The 22735-nt window shown below is 43.2% G+C and overlaps 1 protein-coding gene across 4 annotated transcripts in view; it reads left to right on the top strand.

The window, feature by feature from the left end:
- Positions 1-22735, top strand: part of ARHGEF3 (Rho guanine nucleotide exchange factor 3) — a 345442-nt gene that overhangs the window by 298989 nt on the left and 23718 nt on the right. For 3 of the 4 annotated variants that reach the window (XM_056129189.1, XM_056129190.1, XM_056129192.1), the window contains 2 exons: positions 2999-3106; positions 18735-18905. In XM_056129189.1, coding sequence (XP_055985164.1) covers positions 2999-3106; positions 18735-18905 — 279 coding nt within the window. Of the gene's footprint in view, positions 1-1803; positions 2136-2998; positions 3107-18734; positions 18906-22735 lie in introns of those variants that run through there. The other variant, XM_056129191.1, reaches the window with a different exon arrangement.

The raw sequence follows: 22735 nt of genomic DNA, 5'->3' as shown, positions 1-22735 counted from the left end.
GTAGAATCAGGAATTAAACTAGTGTACTCTCTCAGCTTATAATCAACCATGCATAGGTGGTCTTAGCTGGTGCAGTAAGACAAGAAAGCGAGGCTGTTAAGAAAAGATCAAACAAAACTGATGTTATTCAGAACATACTGCCTAGATAGCATATGCAATACTTGCCTTTTTCTTTTTTTCTTTTAAACAGCTCTATTAGAGGTGCCCTCTGCCCTGTCTTGAAATTGCATGGTCGGGGGGTGTGTGTACTTGAAACAGGGCAAGTTGTTGCTGGACTTAGCATTGACCTTGCTCAGTTCTGTGTGGCAGCTGAGGAGTTAGACTAGGAAGCTTCTGCAGGTTTGGTTCTTTCATCTCTCTGTAAAACCTGAAAGCATCCCTACTATTTCATTTGCCAGTTCTCCATAGAGCTATTTAACTAGAATCTGGAAACATTTTCCCCAAGGGCTCTTTGTAGGCAATAGTAAAACGTAGTGGAGACATACTGAGTAAATGAAAAAGAAAAATCAAATTAGGCCACTGATTCTCACTGAAGCCCACAAGATCTACACAATTCATTCTTTGCTTGTGTGGATCAGGCATGAAACTTTCATAGATGCAAAACCCTGTAGGTAGTTCTGGTTTTGAAATTGTACCAGCCTGCTTTTCTAGATCACGGGTTCACAACAATTACTGTAGGTTAACAACAATTGTTTCTAGTTTGATTGCTCATTATTTGGAAAAGTCAGTTGCCGGAGAGCAGCGTAATGTTTACTTCCCAATGAGCAATGCCTTAGGAAGGAGTTTTAATTACCATCTCATGTAACAGCACTGGGTTCGACCTGTGGAGGGCTGGAGGGGTCTGCGTTATGCATACATCTTGTAACTCGGCAGAAAATCCTGGTGTGTCTGGGTCATGTGAAATGGACAGCAAAGTCAGCAGAACCTTAGAAAAGATGACACAGCAAGGGGAATGTTGAATCTTCCCCCAGCCTGCCAAGTGTGCAATGCTCCCTGCCCCCTTTTAAAACAAGAGAACCCAATTGGCATTTGCCCTTTCTGTCTCCCCATTCTGAAAGAGAATCTATGACCCAGCAGCGCCAGCATGCTCAAACAGAAACAGAGGAGTCTCTGGGCTCTGAGGTGCGTGCAGGATTATCTGAAACCTTTTTTGCTTCCCCCAGGAAATCTTACTGGCTGCAATGCAGTTTGTGCCACCAAAGGTGATTATATCACAACTTTGGCATTTTTAGCCCCAAACAGGGGCCATTTTGAGAAATTTAGAAGGCTCAAGAGGCTGTGTGTGTGTGTGTGTGTGTGTGTGTGTGTGTTCAGTATGCTGATGGTGCAGCTCTGACGTTTCAGAAATTCTCCTTCTGGGCACAGATGCTCAGGAGCCAGGCACTGAACAGGAACATCCTGAAGGGTACCACCACCTGGACACCAAAGAGCTGTTGGAGCTTTCTCTTCAGCACTGCAGTCTTTGTAATTCTAAGTCTCTCATGTTGAGAGATTCATCCTTTTTGTTTTGAACAGAGCCTTCCACAGTGCTTGGAGGGTTTCATGCTATCGGTTCAGCTCGGCTTGCCAAGAAACTGGAGAGATACCCAGCAGTCCGGATTTGTTCTCTACTTAGAAAGGGCTTTTCACAGCACTGAGAAATTGTGAACTCACTCCTGGCCACATTGTGAATTGTGTTTTTGGTGTGTGTTATTGTTGTTTTTTTTTTTTTTTTTTGAGATTTGGGATTTTTTCCCCCTCTTTTTTGGTACCTTTTATCCTTTTTGGTTGTCTCTTTAAATGGAAAAAAGGAGGGATCTATTTCAAAGAAGACTTCTTGTTTCTGAGGCTGGCAAGGGCATAAAATGATATGAAAGTTTCTTGACAGTGATCAAGGTTTCAAGGAAGATTTTTCCAAGTACCTACTATGGTCAAAACACCTCGTGGGGATGTTCTGGAGAATGTGAGCTTCTGGCTTAACCCTCAAAACTTTGAAAGCAATGGCTGAAAAAGAAAGATGATCTTCTGGAGGGCTCCCTCTTGAAATGATTGAAGTTCACCACAATTGGCATGTTTGGCTTTTCCCATCAAAATCTGGTGTCTTCTTGTGCTGTCCAGCATCTACTGCAGGTCAGATGGAGCTTAGGAAGAGCAGGGTAACTATTCTCTTTGTCAAGTGTTTTGTCTTTCCCCTTTCTTTCCCACGCTGTATTGTTTTTATTTATGTAATTCTCCTCTGCAAAGGCATTGGAAATGCATAATTTCCCACTCATCAGCTGGGTCTGGGGTAATTTGCAGATCTGCCAAGTCTGTTTTATGTAGAGATGATTTTCAAAATCGTGGTTATCTGTAGGATAAAAGTGAACACCCATGTAGGTTTTTTTTTTTTGTATATGTTTCCTTTTTCTGCTGAATTGCTATTTATAAATGCTAATATGGACGCTTCAAGTGTACTGTAGATACAATAATGCTTTCTTAAGACTATAGTAATAGAAGAATTCTTTTTTTTACAATTAAAAAGATATTTAGTGAAGTATAAAACCAAGATTCTTTGTGCCTTAGGAAAGCCTTTGTATAAAATGTATGCGGAAAGAAGCTGCAGGCTCAGGGAGGAGAAAGGTTTTCAAAAGATGAAGCCAAAAGCCTCCAAAGACTGTCTGGCAAGGTCATTAGACAGAAGATCCCAGACAGCGTTTTGCTACATCAGGGGTTGAATCTGAGTTTGCTATAGACTCTACAAAGTGGAGGCTTCCAAGTTACATGTCGGTTTTTTTGGGGCATGGGATATTGGGGCATGGGAGCTGGTGGCTGCCTACTTGCTGCTTTCTTGGAGTCTTGTGTTGACACCCCCCACCCATGGCTCCTTCCTTGCCCCCTGCACCATGGCCAACAACTGGAGTGAGAGAGAATGCAGAACTAGCAGAACTAGTAGCCTGTGGAGTGGGGCCCGATTGTGTAGTGGAGTGACTTTGTCTTTGTAATTGACCTTGACATTTTTTTTCTTTTTTAAATCCTCCAGGAGCCCAGTAACAAACGGGTAAAACCCCTTTCCAGAGTTACATCGCTTGCAAACCTCATCCCCCCTGTGAAGGCCACACCACTGAAGCGCTTCGGTCAGACCTTGCAGGTAAGAAGGCTGCTGCATGTTTGGAGAAACCGTGCTGTGTCCAGGGGATGATTTGTTATATTTGAGCCTGCCTCGGTTTCAGATGAACTTGAATACACATCAGCTTTGATTGTGGAGAACACATGAGGGGCCATAAGGCAAAGCTGTTTTTCAGTCTTAAAATGGGGTCATGTGGAGTCCTTGGAAGGATTACTCAAGAAATCTCATCTACTGGGTCCCTTCTCATCACCTACTTCAGAATCCTGTGCCCCCCTCTAAGTTCACATTTAGGGTCATGTTCTAAGATATCTAACCTAAGGAATCTAGCACCCGGGTAAGCCTGAGTAAGCAGAACCACAGTGTGCAGGGAAAAAATTCAGCCTCTTTCCTTCTGGCCACGGAGTGAAAGTTTTTACTTTTTTAGATGAGAGAGAGAGAGAGAGAGAGAGAGAGACAGAGACAGAGACAGAGACAGAAAGAGAAGAGAAGAGAAGAGAAGAGAAGAGAAGAGAAGAGAAGAGAAGAGAGAGAAGAGAAAAGAGAGGCTGTTTCATAACATGTTGAAAATGATATGAAATTCAGATCGCAGTGTTCATCAGTCAGGCTTTGATAGAACATAGCCTGGCCCCAACTGCTGCTGTGTGGTCTGTGGCTGCTTTTGCATTGCAATGACAGAGTTCAGCCCTTCTAATACAGTCATATTGGCTGATCAGGGTCAAAAGATTTACTATCTGGACCTTTATAGAAAATGTTTGCTGACGTTGGGCTTAGAATAAGGGCCCCAGAGTGAATTATCTTTGTTCTGACCTCAGCTCCTTCAAAGACTTTGTCACCTTGGGCAAGTAAGTTAACATCTGTAGGTCTTGCTTTTCTACCTAATGGATAAACTAGAAATGATGCCAGTTGTGCCTTTATCAAATCACTGTAAAGATGTACAGGATAGCATGGGAAAGAACCAAGCCTAAGCACCTTGGCCCTTAGTTAGCAACTGCTAATTTACTAATTAGCTGTGCAGTAAAGACTGACTGTTATCATAATGATCTGGTGAACATGTGCCACAGATATTCCCAAGCTTGTAATACAGTTTATCTCCTAAAGTGAGCATTGTTATTTGTCCAAGGATTTGGATCCAACTTGATATCATAAAAAGATCCTCTTTCAGGCTGAGGCCCACAAGAGTCATGCCGTAAAAAGTCAAAAAACAAACAAACAAACAAACAAATGACTTTTCTCCCTCTTGGATAGTTTTGAGGTCGCTAATTTTCATTTGTTTTGAATGTTTCTACTTAGAGATCGTGGTGTCTTAGCTTTCTGAACCATTTAGAAAAATGTGGATGAGAACCCATGCTATAAAGATATCTGAGAAATGTTTGCGCCTCTCCCTTGGCCCACCTCATGTTCTTGCTTCCGCCCTGTTCAGCCAAGACCCCGTGACACCACATGGCCCATGCTGTCCTGTCACTATTCTAGAGCTGTGCCTCTTCAGTGCTTTCCTCTCCCCGTCCGCACCTCTGTTAATCCTGCTCAGTTTCTTCTAAATGTAGACCACATCACCTGATTGGCTATAGGATCAATTCTGTTTCTCCCAGTGCTGAGGCCTCTGGACATTTGGTTCTTCCCTGATTCCCTTTATCTGGGGGTGGGGGGGGGGGAGATAGAGAAGAGAAAAAAAATCATCTGGGGGAACAGATGAAGGACTTTGAAGCTAGTGAAGAAAAATGTGTTTACCTTTTCTCCCCCATGACCAGTCCCTGAGCCCTCTGGCCAAGTTCATTGCAGGCTTCCCCTGGAAGATTCATCACCGCCCTGGTCCTGCACATCTGGTCTTTTGCTGAGTTCTGCTTTTTGAAAATTCCTTAGTCTGCCTACTGCCATTTGACCCTTTCCTTTCCATCCCAGTGCCCATGTTTCCTCCCATGGTTGTAAGACAACCAGGCTTGGTTCCAAGGCCAGCCATCCCGTCCTATGTCTATCCTCTGACAGTTGCCTTCTGTCTCGGGGAGACCCTCACACATCCCCCATCATGGAGTGGGCTTTCCTCCAGACCCAGCTCCCTGCTCTAATCCTGCTGCATCTAGATGGAGTTGCCTTCTGGTTGGTTCATCTGGCTCTCCAGTTCTATTTTGCCGGCTGCGTGTTTTAGCTAACATTTGAAACCGTCATGTAGGAATGTCAAGATGGTTCTGGGTCAGTGTTCGCACATGGCAGTGATGCGCTGAACCTGAACAGCCAGTCAGCTGTCCCCTCTGAGGGTCCCTACCTCTCCTATGTGTCCTCCCCAGCATACAGTCCACCTCACTGCCATTGCCTTGCGTGACCTGCTGGCCCGCATCTGAAGAAAGGCCCTGCATCTAGAGAAAGTTCTGTCTATACCTCCCACCACAATCCAGCCCTGGCTGCATATCACGTTAAGATCCGCCATTGTCAGGAGTTCAGAATCTTTCCTTTTGCCTTCCCTGGCAGCCTCTCTTTCTTTCACCTCTTTCTCCCCTCCACTGGGAACACTGTAGGAAATAATCAGATCACCTTGGAATTTTCCTTTGAGTTAGAGAACGGAGGCAGAAAGAAATCCAGCCAGGTTTGAATTCCAGCAGTCTGCGTCTAAGAAAGGACAGAAAAGTCAGTTCCAAGAGAGAGGTCTGGCTTATTGAAATAGGCTTCTGAAAACCTCAAGAGTTTCTTTGGTCAAATAATTTGAATTTGCTTTTGTGAAAAAGTCATAAGAAATCACTCATGCCAGGTTTCAGTTGTCGGACAGAAACAACGAAGGAGAACTTGTTATTCATAATGTTTTTACAATATAGACTCAGAGAGAGCTGGAGCAATGTGCTTATGTTTTGAGTGTGTCTCTGGGGGAGAGGGTCATCAAATGCCAATATGCTCCTGCAGTTGGATGCAGAATGTTTGCATGGGAATCTGCAGAGCCTGGAGGAGTCATTCCCACCACACCCTTACCTCTCACCTTGGCATATGCAGAACAAGTTCCTCAGAATGCCTGGCACCCCAGTAAGTGCCCTGTAACTTGATTGCTTACCTTACAGCTAGAATGGGCTAGCATGCAAATGTCACCTGAGAGGAGGCTGAATGAGAAAGGAGAACCCCGAAGGGACACTCAGATAGCTCCCCATCCTTTCGATGTTGTCTGCGGTGGTCTTGCTGCCCCTTCTAGTCCTCCACTTGAGACTGAGGAGTGGAGGGGCAGCCCCAGCCCTCTCAGTAGTCATTCATGTGTGTGTTATTTGTGCTTTTCAAAACTACAAATAGGCAGCTTGGTTTTCTGCCGCACTACTTTGTCCCTGTCCCCTTAAAGACAACTCTGGCCCTTTGGATATCTAGCTATGGCTCTCCACAGGGTTTCTTTTATTACAGGAGAAGAGAGGACTTAAATCCAAGTGGCCAAACAGGATGCTCTCACCAATAATGGAAGACTCAGCAGTCCTTCCTCTGACTCCTTGGGAGGCCACAGGTTACCCAGGAGGATACCAGGAGAGCTGGGGACCGGCAGCCCCTTCTACAAAGGTTAAAGCCCAGTTACGGTTGAGAGTGGTCCACGCAGCAGCAGTCCAGCAAGACACTGCACAATTTGTTCCCTTGCCTCCCTGGGGCCTCATACGGATTGGGGGCTAGGGCCCCAGCACAAAGGCAGCATTTGTGGAAGCCGGAGAGGGACCGCCGACTGCATGGTGCTCTGTCTGCTTCTGATGGGGACGTAGACTGGGGCACAGATGTCTGGATCCCCCTGGGCCTATAAATCCCCTTGCTGGCCTGCCCAAGAGGAAAATCTGGCCCGCTCTGAAAGACGGCTGCAGACTCCAGCTCCACGTGTAGATTGCGCGCAGCCTCCGGTCCCAGCTGCATGCTGCTGGCGGGCTCCTTTGAGCTGAGAGCAGTGCATATGGTGGAACGCAGGGATCATTCCGCTCTGAGTGGGCCTTGCCTTCTCTCCCAACACGGGCTTTATTCTTTTTCCATTGTAAAAGAGTGTGTTCATGATGGAAAAATATAGAAAGGGGAAAGAGACAAGAATGAGCGGTCTCCCACACCCAATCAACCTTTTCAATATTGTTCTCATTTCCTTCCTGCGTTGTTCTAGGTGTAAATATGCAGTTTACACACCCCAAGCCTGATTTGGGGGTTATGCAGAGTCTCACCTGCTTTTCCTTCCTTGTCATCAGTTCACTTTTGAGCAAACCTCCCTGGGGCCTGTGGCTGATCAGTTTCTCTGGCATCTCTATACCCCGCTGTTGGGTTTGGTCTTCCCTTTCCAAGCTGTGCAACTAACTGATTATCAAAAGGTTTCTTATCCTAGTTGTAGCTTCCTGGTAAAGCGCTAACTTTCCATGAAGCTATTTTTTGTTTGTTGATTTGCTCGAGCGGGCCCAGTAACGTCTCCATTGGAGACATTGTTGTTACTGTGTCTGGCATATCGAATACTCTCGGTAGCTTGCCGGGCTCTCTGAGAGGGGCGGAGGAATCGAACTCGGGTCGGCCATGTTGGCCGCTTGTAAGGCAAACGCCCTACCCGCTGTGCTATCGCTCCAGCTGTCTTCGAGTGGTTTTTTTGGAATCTTGTTTGTATGTTTCCTGATACGGGTTGTTCTCTTACTTTCATCCTCCCCTTGTCATTTATTTGGATGAGAATTTTATGATCTGGTTTAAGGGAAGTATTGTATCACAGCTATTCTTGGAAAATAAGATCTTTATGAACTGAGTATTAGTTCACATATTGGTGTGATTTATTTTACATACTAATCTCCTAATTAACGGTTATTTAGACTGTGAATGTTTTAATGCATTATGTAACTGTATAGAATGTTTTCTGAATCCATTTGCCATATTTTAAGTGCTTTCTTACTTGATTGTATAAAGTGATTAAAAATTGAATAATATAGAGAAGCACAGAGAAGAGTATACAAGTCAGTTTGTTTTGTTTTGGGGCCACACTGAGCAGTGCTCAGGAGCTATTTTTGGTTCTATGCTCAGAAGTCACCCTGGCAGTGCTCGCCCAGAGGACCAGTTAAGGTACTGGGGATATGAACCAGGGTCCAGCAGCCACAGCTGCATTCACAGCAAGCGCCTTTCTCTTTACTGTCCATCCAGCCCCTAAAAGTCACTTTTAATCATAGGTCACCATTATTTAAGAATTATGTTGACATAATTAACATCTTGACATATATGTGTTTTTAATAGTCCACATGTGATGTATATCTTTTAATAAAATAATAGTCATACTATTTTAACTTTGTCACACCCAGAGGCGGTGCACAGAGGTTACTCCTGGCTCTGCACTCAGAAATCACCCCTGGCAGTGCTCAGGGGACCATATGGGATGCTGGGAATTGAACCCAGGTTGGCCGCGTGCAAGGCAAACGCCCTACCCGCTGTGCTATTGCTCCAACCCCTTAACTTCCTTTTGTATTAGAATAATTTTCTTAGAAAAATGAACTTACAGTTTGAAAATATATTTTATGTCATTAAATATTTTTATAGACATAATTTCTTTAATATTTTATTTAAAGGGCTGGAGTGATAGCACAGCGGTTAGGCATTTGCCTTGCGCGCAGCCAGCCTGGCCGAGCCAGGTTCGATTCCTCCACTCCTCTTGGAGAGCCTGGCAAGCTTCTGAGAGGATTTAATATGCCAAACACAGTAACAAGAAGTCTCACAATGGAGATGTTACTGGGCCCGCTCGAGCAAATTGATGAACAATGGGAGGACAGTGACAGTATTTATTTTTATAAAGTTGTTCACAAAAACCATTCCACCACCGTGTACCATCACACCACTGTAAGAGGAAAGTGTGTGAAGATTGTTGTATTTCATCCTGGAGCCAGTAAGCCCTTATATAAGAGATTACAAGCATGTATGTTAAAGCCAAACACATGTGTGCTACTTTTGGTACATCAGTGGGCTAGAGTATGAGAGATCTAGCTGCGTGCTCCAGGACATCCTACATTGCTCTCTTCTGGGATCTTTATTTCATAGTCTCTGGATCTTGGCCATTGATGAGATTATATGGTGCCAGGGAGCGGGGGTAGTTTGTGGGTGTGACTGCCGAGCTACCGGAAAACTGGGAAGCTGGGGGAAGGAGGCCCAGTTCCATTCCAAGTGAGCTTGGAGAACTCAGTCATGGGTCCTGCATATCTGGGTTTTCCTGCAGGCTCCCTCATAAGTGAGGCTCGTCCGAGCTTGTGGAGAGCAGCCTTGAGCATGGCTTTGGTTGGGTTCTAGAGGTTTTCAGCTGCCAGGGTTCTGCTTGAGGCAGAAAAGGAAACTCAACCCATCCCCCTCCAAGTTGTCAGTGGACATAATTTTTAATGGGTTCATATAATGTTTTTTCAACAGACTATAACAGTTTAGATAATGATTTTCAATATTTCAATATTGTTCAATATTCAAGTTGTTTCCATTTTCCACCATTATAAACAACACTTCTTTTATATTTTTTCATATTTTCAATATATATATATATACATATTTTTTATAAGGATCATTCCCAGTAGTGATCAAATCCCATGATCTTGGGGGCGCCTAGAGCCACACCTGGAAGTGACGTCCATAAAATTCCAGGGATCAAACTTAGGACCTCATCCATGCTCTGTTACTTGAGCCCTATCCCTGGCCACCAAGTAACAGTTTATTTTTTTATTTTGGTTTTGGAGGCCACACCCAGTGGTGCTCAGGAGTTTCTCATCGGTCTGCACTGAGAAGTATACTCCTGTCAGTGCTCCAGGAACCATATGAAATGACAGGGATTGAATCCAGGTTGGCCACATGCAAAGCAAGTGCCCTACCCACTGTACTATTGCTCTGGTAGAATAAAATAATAATTTTTAGAATAATAGTAAATCATTGTTATTGTTGACCATTGCAATTTAAAGCTTATCAATTATTATTCAGCAATAACAACTTCCATTAGCTGAGTATTTACAACAAACCAAGTTCTGTGCAAAGCACATTAGATTCAGGGCTGTCTCCTTCACAACTCTGTCAGGATTCCACCGAGAAGTGCCTGTGGAAACTGGGGTCCTGTGGAACCTACCAGGGCTGCTCGTGAAGTGGACTGCCCCACAACGTCATTTTGGTGAGACTAACACTGTACCAAGATCAAAAAGTCGTGGCCAGGCTTTGGGACTGGAGCGTCCCATCTCACTCCTGTTCCTTTGTTAGCCTGTGAGGTGGGGCTAAGTCAGAATTTCCATTTCAGCTCATGGAACATGACATTATTATGTAAAAACCATTTCATGGTTCCCTGTGAAGAGGCTGAGCTGCCAGTTTCCACTAATATTTTCCCCACCTCTGAACTGAAGTTTTCTTCTTCTCCTCAATCATTCTGCTCAGAATGCCTCACAGCTACGTAGTGTTTCTCCTGGCACTGAATCTTTGGAATTCAAAATTTATTGATTGTGTATTCATTGGGCATTTTCAAAAAAACATGCACCGCAAAGCCTGGCAAGCTACCTGTGATGTATTCGATATGCCAAAAACAGTAACAACAAGTCTCACAATGGTGACGTTACTAGTGCCCGCTTAAGCAAGTTGATGAACAATGGGAGGACAGTGCTACAGTGCTAGTGCTACAATGTGTATAAATATTAACCATATTCTATGATGATATTTTATATTTTTAGCAAGTAATGCATGTGACTTGATGTTCATGGTCTTGTGCATTTGTCTGCTGGTTCTGATTTTTCTTCATTCATATCACTTAATTACAGAAAATCTGGAGAATAAATGTAAAGAAGTATGATGATTAAAAATACAAAATAATTCATAGCCCTCCCCCCAAATCCAGGGAGCAACCCTTTGTTAGAATTTGATTTTAAACAGCAGTTTTCTTTGTCTGAATTCTATATGTGAGATTTTCTTATTAGTAAGGTTTTTTCAAAAGAGAATGCTTTGCTCCAGTTTTACTGAGATATAATTGACCTACAGCACTGCATAATCTTGATTTATAGGTACTGTGAAATGATTACACCATAATAGGTTTAATTAACTATTAGCTCATATATATGCTTTAAAAAAAAAAGAACTCGTGACAAATTTGCATGTTTTTTTAATGCAGGAGCATGCAACTGTTCAGAACTCTCCTCTGTACAGTTCCAATATTAGTAGTTGTGGTGCCAAAACAAAGGAATGTTTTCAACAGCTGGGTAATATTCCATATTATGGGTGTTGTTGCTTTATGGTGAACTAATTCCTATTTTGCAGCATTTTAAAACTTTTTCTGGATTTTTTGCATTCATAAGCAACACCTGTAGCACCTGAGGTGTTTTCCCTCCTCCTTAAGTTATCCAAATGGTTGTCATGCAGTGATCTCTTTGCACAAGTAGTCCAGAGACGTGCTCTTTGGTACTGATGAAAACACTCATAAACCACACTAATGGTGGCAGTGCAGTGAGAGGTTTAACAACAGTGTGAGACAATATCCACTCTCCTGCTGACCAGCTCCAGGTGCTTTGGTAAGTCCTGGACATAGTTATCTTCATTTCAATTTTGTGATTAGTCATTTCTGTGTCCCATTACAGATAAGGAGACTGAAACTCAGAGAGAAAGAAACTTTTTCAAGATCTTTCAACCACAAAGTTGACTTGAAGTCATGTTTATTTTACTTCCAAATCTGTGCTCTTAACTGAAATTCATGTTTTCTAGTCGAAAGACTGGACTCAGTTCCTATTCCAACCCTTGTGTCTATCCTTTAATCCTCTGGTACTCAATTTTTTTATTTATTAAAAAGAAAAAATACAAGAATCTGCTTAGTGCCTCTTCACACTAATCCTTCACGCTAGGATTAGAATGAAGGTCAAATGTGATGGAGTCCACACAGCTGGGAAGTGTTATTTCTCAGTTTAAATTAATTGCTCAATCAAGCTCTCCATGAGAGTCCTTTAGGATGCTAGTGGAGAACATTTTCCAGTCCTGCCTATAACATGGCACATACTGATTGATCCAATTATAGCTGTGTTTTTCTCTTACAGTCCCACCCTAACCTCCAATTTATTTCATAATAAGCCATCTGCTGCAAAATAGCAATGGTGAGTATGGTGAATTTCCCTTGCTTGGCTTCTTTTCTGTTGGAGTCTGTTATCTTTGGCTGGAGAGACCTTCTGTTTTTGGAAAAGGACTAGGGAGCACCCCGCTGAACAGGTGGCATTATCAAATAGGTTCCATCATGCATAACCTACTGGGTTTACATTTCCCCCGACACATTTAACAGAGCCCTTTTCCCACCTGACAGACTTTGCAACATCTTTCCATAACCCAGCCCAGGCCTAAACATGTGCACCCATTTCCTAAATCTGTAGTATCTGGACTTGCTATGGCCATTGTTATTTTAGCTACCAACCATTATGAGCTTTGGGATTTTTAAAACTCATGTGCTAGGCTAGAGTCCCTCATGGAATCTCATGCTTGTCCTGGAACAGATTTTATTCCAGCTCTAGTTCTCCCATACCCATGGGATCAGTATGTTGTCTCTGTTTTCATTCATTCTGCCCCCAAGGGATGGGGTCCCTCTCTGTGGGCCAGACCTGCTCCCAGTCCCTCTGGGGGATAAGTTACAGTGCCTCAAGATGTATTGGTTGTCACAATCAAGGAGAGGATACAGTCAGCATCTAATATTAGAGGTCAGAAAACTACTAAACCTCCTACCACACACAGGACAACAGGTAATTTTCTGGACTACAGTGTTCGTGGTGGTATGGTTGAGAAACTCTGTCATCAACTAAACCTGAAACTCATCTGTCTGGGCACAGGTGTCACACCACATTTTAAATCTTACTCCAGGAAAAGCAGGGTAAGATCCTAGTCTAAATGATGGACCAGAGTGGACGGTGGACTGAAAGGGATCTGACCTGGATTGTCATTCACCATTGTCCTGGGAGTAAATTTGGGAGCAGCCTTCATTAACCGCATAATCTTCAGCACAGTGTCATTTTTCTGAGCCTGCAGTCTCTACACCTGTCAAACAGTGGGAGAAATGATTCTTTCCTTGTAGCTTCAACGCTGTTCTCCAGCTTTCCTCCTGCTGTACATGCAAGCAAAATTGTTGAGATCCTGATGAAAATATTAGTGAGTAGAGCAGATAGGTATCTTTGCCTTCTAGAAACTCCCCTTCAGTTTGGAGGGAAAAAACACGTCAGAAGCAGTATAGTAAATATCATGCAGCATATGGTGAAAATAGGGGAATATGAATTGAGGGGTGGGTAGTGGCAGCACACTGTTCTCAGAGGCAGCCTCTTTTTTTCTTACTAGCAGTGATCAGTCATAAGTTCCTCCTCAACTCCAACTCCCTGACTCACTGTGCCCAGTTGTACTAATAGTTGGTAGGTAGGGTGCATTGTTTTGGCCAGATTGGGTGGATGCTGCCCATGGTTTTGACCTAGTTAACTGTAAACTGTCCCCAGGGCCAGCTGGCTATTGACTGTGCACCTGACCATCATTCTTTATCTCTTCTTCGGGATCTTCCTTTCAACATTCTCCCAACTTCTGAGTAGAGTTTTAAGAGACCGAATGCTTGTTATAACCAGCCTAACTAAAGATGTGAGGCTGAACTTTGATCAAAGAACCATTCAGGGGGGCTGGAGCGATAGCACAGCAGGTAGGGCGTTTGCGTTGCATGCGGCCGACCCGGGTTCAATTCCCAGCATCCCATATGGTCCCCTAAGCACCGCCAGTAGTAATTCCTGAGTGCAGAGCCAGGAATAACCCCTGTGCACCACTGGGTATGACCCAAAAAGCAAAAAAAAAAAAAAAAAAGCAAAAAAAAAAAAAACAACCATTCAGTCATTATTCCTAAAACCAGCTTTAGGCTCTATGTCATGGAAAACTCCCGACCATGTATGAGTTTCTTGTAAGCCACAGATGTAGCCCCCAGATGAAAAGGGCTCAAGTTTTGGAGTCTGACCAGTCTGGTTTTGAAACCTGCCTGGGCAAGTCCCTTAGCCTCCATGAGCCTCAGTTTCCTCATTTGTAAACTACCACTTTGCAGGGTAGTTTTGAGGATCATAGAGAACTCACTTGAAGGACTAAGCACAGGCAGGCATAGAACAGTTCTTAAGGGATATACCAGGTGAACTTTCCCCCATCCCTTCCCTCCTTAATACCAGGGCCCAGCAATCACCAAGGAAACACAAAGTGGCAAATTCCTCACAGCCCTCGCTTCCTCATATAATTTGCTTCTCTTTTTCACCCAAGCTGCAACAAAAGGAAATCTTCAGTTCTGGGAAATTTTTCAATAAGTAATTTTTGTTCTTACATTTAAAACATGAAACTGAAATTAAGCTCTCTCACTGTTTTCCCCCATCCTACTGCTAATAACTTCCTGTTGATGGGAGTGTGATATAGCATGCTGGCATACCTTTCTGGGATTGCTGAACAGATGGTCTGGAGGTCATTTTGGCAGTACATTATCAAACACTAAAATGTTGATACTTCTGGAACTGGGGAATTCTACTTAAGGAATTCTGTCTTACAGAAATAGTACCACAAATACATAAAAGAACATTTGCCGAGATACTTTTTGTAATTGCCAGACACAGGAAATGGCTTTAATATTCATCAGGTGGGGATTATTGAATCACTGTGTCTCATCCAGACTCTGGAGATGTTAATGCTGCAGCTAGCCAAAGGAGTGACTTAGGGATGATGGAAATGTCTTGGAACTAGATAGAGGTGGCAGTTGTACAACATTGTGAGTGTAATAAAGGCTACCGAATTCAATTTAATGTTTTTAAATGATCAGTTTATGGGCCGGAGTGATAGCATAGTGGGTAGGGCGTTTGCCTTGCATGCAGCTGACCCGGGTTCGATTCCTCCGTCCCTCTCAGGGAGTCCGGCAAGCTACCGAGAGTATTTTGCCCACATGGCAAAGCCTGACAAGCTGCCCGTGACATATTTGATATGCCAAAAACAGTAACAACAAGTTTCACAATGTAGACGTTTCTGGTGCCCGCTCAAGAAAATGAACAACGGGAGGACAGTGACACTGACAGATCAGTTTATGGATCAGAGAGTTCCTTCCCCAACTCCAGCTCCCCATCTCAGGTGTAAGGTGCTTGCAGATCCAGGTGGCCCTGGTCCTGGTAATCTCTAGCGCCTAAGGGTTTGAATGGCACCTGATCCTTAGGCCTGGGCATTGAATGAAAATCACAGTAGTTTCCAGCTCTCTTTTATTTTCTGTAAATTTCACCTCAGTTATTTTGGGGGGCTGGAGCGATAGCACAGCGGTAGGGCGTTTGCCTTGCACGCAGCCAACATGGCCAACCCGAGTTCGATTCCTCCGCCCCTCTAGGAGAGCCCGGCAAGCTACCAAGAGTATCTCGCCCGCACGGCAGAGCCTGGCAAGCTCCCCGTGACGTATTCGATATGCCAAACACAGTAACAACAAAAGTCTCCAATGGAGATGTTACTGGGCCCGCTCGAGCAAATCGAAGATCAACGGGAGGGCCTTTACTTTACTTATTTTGGGGGAAAGGGTGGCCACACGTGGAGTGCTCAGGACTACTCCTGGCTCTGTGCTCAGAGAACAGTCCTGGCAGTGCTCATGCCGTATGTGGTGCAACGGACTGAATCTGGATTGGTCCCACGAAAGGCAAGCATTTTAACCTTTGTACTGTCCCTCCAGCCTCTCACCTCAGTCATGTTCTAAGGCCAGATACCTCAGTGGATAGAGCACAGGCTTTGCACACAGACCAGGGTTTGACTCCCAGTGTCATATGTTCCCTCAAGCATCATCAGGAGCAACCCCCAAGCACCACTTAGGTGAAGTCCCACAAACAAAACTAAAATTAAAAAAAAAGTATTAATGCAAAGACTCTTATTGCAGAGAAGAAAAAAAATACTTTTTTCTCTGAATGATAGCAAGTGCATAGAGGGGTTTGGAAAGATCTGGAACACACTTAACAGCAGTTATTCTGGGGAAGAGGATGTGGGAAAATGAGGGGATTTGTACTTAATTATTATTCTTTAGTAAGGTCTGAATACTTAAAATGAACATAACTTACTTTCAGAACTAGGTGGGAGGGTGTGCAGTGTTGGTCAGGGATTGACAGAATGAGGTGGTGGGTGGTTAACTTTCTCAAGTGAAAGTGGAAAATGGCTTTCATTTTGAGTCTTCTTTTTCTATGTTTTCCTCTCTTCCTGTTCTTTAAGTCCTGCCCTGGCTGGCATCAGAACCACAAACTGAGACGAGTGAGTTGCTTGATGACTCACTCCCTCGTTTTTTTGACCTTTCTGTGCCTGTGGCTAATTGATTATGAGTGCTGGGGCATCTGCAAACATTAGCTGGGTGGCTGTTTATAAGGGCCTGTTTTGGAAGATCACAGGGATTTGCAAGATACCATCAGTGAACTGTATCTTTGCTGCAAGTACTTTCTTGACCGGCATATTAACAAGCTGGGAACTCAGAGATGCCTATGCCCGCCTGAGTGGCTGTGTTGCTACTTGCAAAGTAGCAGAAGGTCATGGCAAAGCCCTAAATCCCCTTGGAAGTTTCCTTTGCATATTTCAAGAACTATAAAAGCTTGGAAGCTAAGATTCATCAAGCTGAAAACAACAAAATTTTGTGGCATTTCCTTTATTTCAGTGTGCATTTTCATAATTTGAAATAGTATTAAAATATTCATTTTTAGATTTTCCTATTTTAAACTAAGTAGAATTGATTTTAGCCATCTCAGATCTGTCTTAGTGACTAGGTAATATTCCATTAAGCTAACTTCCTTTAACAGTGTTCTTGTATTCGATAGTTTTCCAAACATTTTTATAGGGTTGGGATGCATCTCAGCAGTAGAACTATTTGTTGTTGTGCATGTGTGAGGTTCTGGGTTGTATCCCTAGCAACATACACACACACACACACACACACACACACACACACTTATTTTTCTTTACTTGAATTTTACTGTTGATTTCAAAACATTTGGAAGCTATTGTTGAAGGCCTTAGTGATAATGATTCATATGTCATGTAAAAATCCCTTCTTGCCCTCAGGAAATTTATAGTTCGGAGCAGGTGACCTGTAAGCAATAATGAAATGTGATCATTGCTAAATCAAAGGTATGTTCAGATTGGTCTGGGAGATGGTGTGAGGCACTGACCCTTTCAGAGGAGGGATTTGAGTTGTAGCATGAGGAGAGTTAAGAGTTAGCCAAGTAAAACGTATAAAAGAAAAGTATGCCAGTACCTTAACCCAGCATTGGTTCCGTCCCCAGGACTGTGTGATCCAAATATTGTCACGAGTGACTTCTGAGCACAGAGCTGGTAGTAACCCCAAGCACTTCCAGGTGTGGCCCCCCAGCCCCTAAGAAATTAATTCAATGAAAGCATTCCAGGAAGAAAAATATGCTTGAGTGAAACACCAAGTGCTGGCAAAGCATAAAGCCTAATGAATGAGTGGAGGTAACCAAGTCAAGCTGAAGAATGGGGGCTAATGGGTGAGTGCAGGAGGTTATCCTCCATCGACACACCAGTCAACTTCCAAGAGCTCTTCTGTGCCAAACGGAAGAGTTGCAACTTCACACTGAAGGCCACTGGCATGGGAATATTTGCTCACTAAGATGTGTTTTTTTTGAGCACAGTGATACTTCAATGCTTTGGGAATGTTTCCAATAAGTACTTTGAAACTGCCTCTCATGAAGGCCAAAGATGTTGCTCTAGGCTTTCTTTTTGATCATGTTTTTTTTTGTCATGAGGAAGTACTATGGGAGTCTGTTTCAACCATAAAGGTAGACTTTGAGCAGTTCAGTTGCCCCCACATTTTGTGGAACCTTTCTGGAAAATAAGAAAATGCTTCAGGAATTGGCATCGTTTGCTGCTGTGATGGTGCATATAAATTGGTTGTGTTGTTAGTTGGTACTTTTCCACTTGACTCAAACTCCACTGAGATTAATGGGAAGAGAAAAAGGGGACAGCATTAATTAGTCTCTAAGTCTAGGAGGCTCTTTCTGGCTTTAAGTAGTGGGATGCTTAAACAGTGTTGGTCAAGCTCATTACCTCCCTCTCGTCATCGCCTCTCTGCAGCCTTCATTATGTTTGTCCCATTATTCTCTCCTGTAGCGGACTCTTTGTTGTGATCTGAGAGGAGTTGCACAAAACTGATAGTTTTACTTTCTCTAGAGTTCAGTTCCAAAAGAAGAAAGACTCTTTCCCTCTTTCTCCTACAGATTGCAAGGACTAATGTCCCACTCCCCTGAACCAGTGATAGATCTGGTCAGGGGACACCACCCACACTTTGTGAGACAAGGTGTGGAAGGAAGCTGGGAGGTTGATTCTACCCTACTTAAAAGAACTCCCAGTCCATTCCTTCTAATCCTTCCTTGTTCATCTGAAGAAGGGAGGCATCCCCTGGGGGAAATGGAGAGCTCATTACTTTGTGTGGCCTTTGTGCTTCAGTGTGCTTGTAATGTTCTGATGCAGTGGTACACTAGGTGCCCGGCTCTCTCTGAGCGGATACTCCCCGCACGTGAGTGAAAGCAGTCTCTTGCAATAACAATGCCTGGCTTCCCAAAAAGCCTTGCAGCATTGCTTTTTTTTCTTCTTCTTCTTGCAAATGTCTGATTTATGTTCTGTCCGTGACGGGAAGCCACTCCAAGGATCCACCCAGCCCTGCCATTCCTGCCCCCGTGACAGTTTGTTTTTTCTCATTGTTTAGCGTTCCATTAGCTTCCGCAGTGAGAGCCGGCCCGACATCCTCACCCCTCGCCCCTGGTCCAGAAATGCCACCTCCTCGAGCACCAAACGGAGAGACAGCAAGCTGTGGAGTGAGACCTTCGATGTGTGCGTCAATCAGATGCTTACTTCCAAGGAAATCAAACGGCAGGAGGTAGGCACGGGACCCAGGACAAGGTGGTGAAGCTGGCACAGGGTGTGGTGTCCTGCAGTTGAAAGCCAACATGGGGCCCACACTGTGGTCTCCAGATGAGAGCTTCAGTGCATTTGTAGACCGATAGCAGCTAAAGTCGGGGTGTATCAGGATTTGTGGAAGGAACTGAAAAACCAGCACCCAGATGGGTGGGTGTAGCCTTTGCTTTCAAAGGAAACTTTTTTAAAAATGGATTTATAAAGGAGGTGAATCAGGGAATTATCTGTTTAGGAGTCTAGATTTCACAGAAGGGATCACTTTAATTTTAATAGCAACTTCTAGAATATTCTAAAAACATTCCACTTATAAAACATTGATTGATCCAACCTAGGGGAGAACCTCTTTTCTTTGAGATGCAGTTAAATCTTCAATCCATGTAAGATTTCTGTCTCAATAAGCCTCCAGTGGCTGTGAAAGAAACTCCAGACCAGGCTTAAGCTAGTGAAATTTTTTGAATGTCTATTTTTGTAGAAATTTTGACCTTGTGGAGGGAGTACTTGAAAACTTTCTAAGTTTTGGACTCATTGACACATTTTTAGGAACTTATTGGTCAAGTCCACTTATACACAGATTAAAAAATATGTATGCAAGGTTTTTCATCATTGTGTTTCTAAGCCAGCTACAAGGACCCTGGTTGTGTTACCAGGAAGTTGTTAAGTAATGAATGTCCACATGTGGAGTATTCCGTAGCTGTTGGAACACAAAAAGAGTTGATATATATGGCTAAGTGAATACAGCAAAGCACAAAAATGAATGTGTAGTAGGCTGTCATAAAACAAGTGTGTGTGTTGTGGTAGAGCGGTGTAATAATTTTGGAAGTACTTACAAAGAATTGGTAACATTGTTTCTTCCTGGGAAGGGTTTTGGGTAAAGAAAGGAGGTGAGAGAGGAGGAAAAAGAACAGAGAACTAACTGGCGGCAGGGCACTTTTCTTGTATGTAGCTGACCTAAGTTCAGTTCCTGGTACTACATAAGGTTCTCAGAGCCCCATAAGGAGGGATCCCTGAGCACAGAACCGGGCATAACCCCTGATCACAGTCAGATGTGACTGGAAAAAAAAAAGGTTAGAGGTAAGTGTTTATATGTACCCATTCATGTACCGTGTCAGTATACTACTTATAAATAAGTATTAAGCATTGAAAACATTTCAAAAATAACTCCCCTGAAAATTCCTGTGAAGAAATACTGCAGAATCTTAAACTGGTTAACTGAATGATAGGTATTATGGGTGGTTTATACTTTCCTGTGTTTTCTCAAAGATTAGTAGTATATAGATATGACCTATACAGTTTGGTAGTAAGAAGAAAGGGGAGGATTGATTCAGCAGATAAGGAGATGATTCAGGTATAGTGAATCCAAGGTGACTCATGTAGGAAGTTGCAAAATCAGATTTGCCCTTCAAAACCTCTGGTCTTCACAGTAACACTGTGCTGACCCTTTACAAAGTTCTGACCCTGGTGTTTTACCCAGAGTGGGGTTCACTGGGGTTCCTCTTCTCCAGTCAGACTTGTTAAGTCAGAGTATCAGGCCTATTGAAGTGACCTCTAATAAAACAAATGTACAGGAAATCTGAGGACAGTCTAAATAAAGACTAGATAATTATTTTGTGGCAAGCCATTTCCTGGTTTATATAATACACTATAGTTATGTAAGGTGCCCCCCAATTAGGGGAAGTTGGGTTATAGGTAAACAGGATCACCTTGTACTGATTTTGCCATCGTATATGAGTCTGCAATTATTTAAAAATAAAAGGTTAAATAAAATAGAGCCCCCAAAAAACATGACGTGGAGACATCCATGTGCCTCAATCAAGGGTCTCCATTCACTGGATTCTAGTGCTGTGTTCTGCTTCCATTTTCTTTTTGTTTTGTTTTGGGGTTACACACTGGTTCTTGGGCGCCGCTCCAAGTGCTCAGGGGACCATGCAGTGCCAGAAATTTCAACCTGGGGCTTCCTCATGCAAAGAATATGCTCCAGTATTTTGAGATATCTTTCACCTCCATCTGTTTTTTTTGTTTGTTTTATTTTGTTTGGGGGCTACACTTAGTGATGTTCAAGGCTTACACCTGACTCTGTGTTCAGAGATCAATGCTGGCAGGGCTCAGGGAACCGCATGCAGTGCCAGGTGTTTTTTTTTTTTTTTAATTTATTTTTTAAATTTTATTGAATCACCGTGAGATGGTTACAAGCTTTCATGTTTGGGTTTCAATCACACAATGATCAAACTTCTATCCCTCTACCACTGCACATTCTCCCCACCACCAATATCCCCGGTATATCCCTTCTTTTCCACCCTCTCCCTACCTCCATGGCAGACAACCTTCCCCATACTCTCTCTCTACTTTTTTCTTGGCGGGGGGGAGGGAGGCATTGTTTTGCTATATAGCTACTGAGAGGCCATCACACCTGGTCCTTTATCTACTTTCTGCACACATCTCCCATCTCGACCGATTCCTCCAGCCATCATTTTCTCAGTGATCCCTTCTCTATTCCAGCTGCCTTTCCCCCTTTGCTTATGAGACAGGCTTCCAGCTATGGAGTAATCTACCTGTCCCGTGTATCTACTGTCCTTAGGTGTCAACCTCATGTTACATTGTTTTATACTCCACAAATGAGTGCAGTCCCTCTCTAGTCCCTCCCTTTCTGACTCATTTCACTTAGCATGATACTCTCCATGTCTATCCATTTATAAGCAAAGTTCATGACTTCATCTCTCCTGACAGCTGCATAGTATTCCCTTGTGCAGATGTACCCAAGTTTCTTTAATCAGTCATCTGTTCTAAGGCACAGTGACAGGTTTTTACCTGGCTACATGCAAAGCCAGTGCCCTACCCTCTGTATTCTCTCTATTCAACCCTCCATCTGCTTTTTGATACCCATTTTTCTTGCACTTCATCCCCCTCCCCGTATCGATGGAAATTGGGTTTCAAATTCAAGTCACTTCTTCCCTCTAGACTGAAAGAAAGACGGTAGTGACTACATTATCACCACAAACATGTAGTCTTTTATAAAGTTATGTTACTCATCAGTTAGACTCTTAGATGGAAGAATTTGTTCTGTACATCATAGCTTTTAAAGATGATGGTGTAATATAGACAAGTTAGAAATGGTCCATTTACACACTCTTGCACACGGACAGCTTCTTTTAATTTATGGTGCCAGGTAAAACTTGGAAGTAATTTAGAATGAATTAATTTTGCCATACATTTTTAATGGTGAAATATTGGATTTGTTCAGTCTTAAGAAAGTGGCTGGGTCAGAGCCATAGTATTACGGGTAGGGCATTTTCCTTGCCACAGTTGACTGTAGTTTGATCTCTGGCGACCCCTTATAGTCACCCAAGCACTGCCAGGAGTGATTCTTGAGTGCAGAGCTAGAAGTAATCCCTGAGTATTACTGGGTATGGCCCCCCAAACAAGCCAAATTAATGAAAAAAGATAGTGGCTGAAATGAACAGAGTTTTCTGTGGCAGTCCAGCTTCTGTTGAGTATAAGGCAAGTTGTGATATTCTGATTAATAAACCTGATGTGTCCAACACATCTAAACTCATTAATACGATTGCCTCTCACAATGGCAAAATGGAATCCATAGCTCAAACTAATTATTTCATCTAAAATAGTTCCTTCTTGTTCGGCTTCATTAAAAGTTCTATACCAAGAAAGATGACTTGTTAGATGGAAAACATATGTGGAAAGTCTCCCACACACAGATGTATAAGCACACGTACAGGGACTTTGCAAAGTCTTTGCTTTGTAAGTGTTAGATACTTGATACTTTTGCTGCAAATTAAC

The sequence above is a fragment of the Sorex fumeus genome, unplaced genomic scaffold, assembly GCF_029834395.1.
Source record: "Sorex fumeus unplaced genomic scaffold, SorFum_2.1 ptg000072l, whole genome shotgun sequence".
NCBI classification, from domain to species: Eukaryota; Metazoa; Chordata; class Mammalia; order Eulipotyphla; family Soricidae; genus Sorex; species Sorex fumeus.
This window is presented reverse-complemented; position numbering and strand designations above follow the sequence as displayed.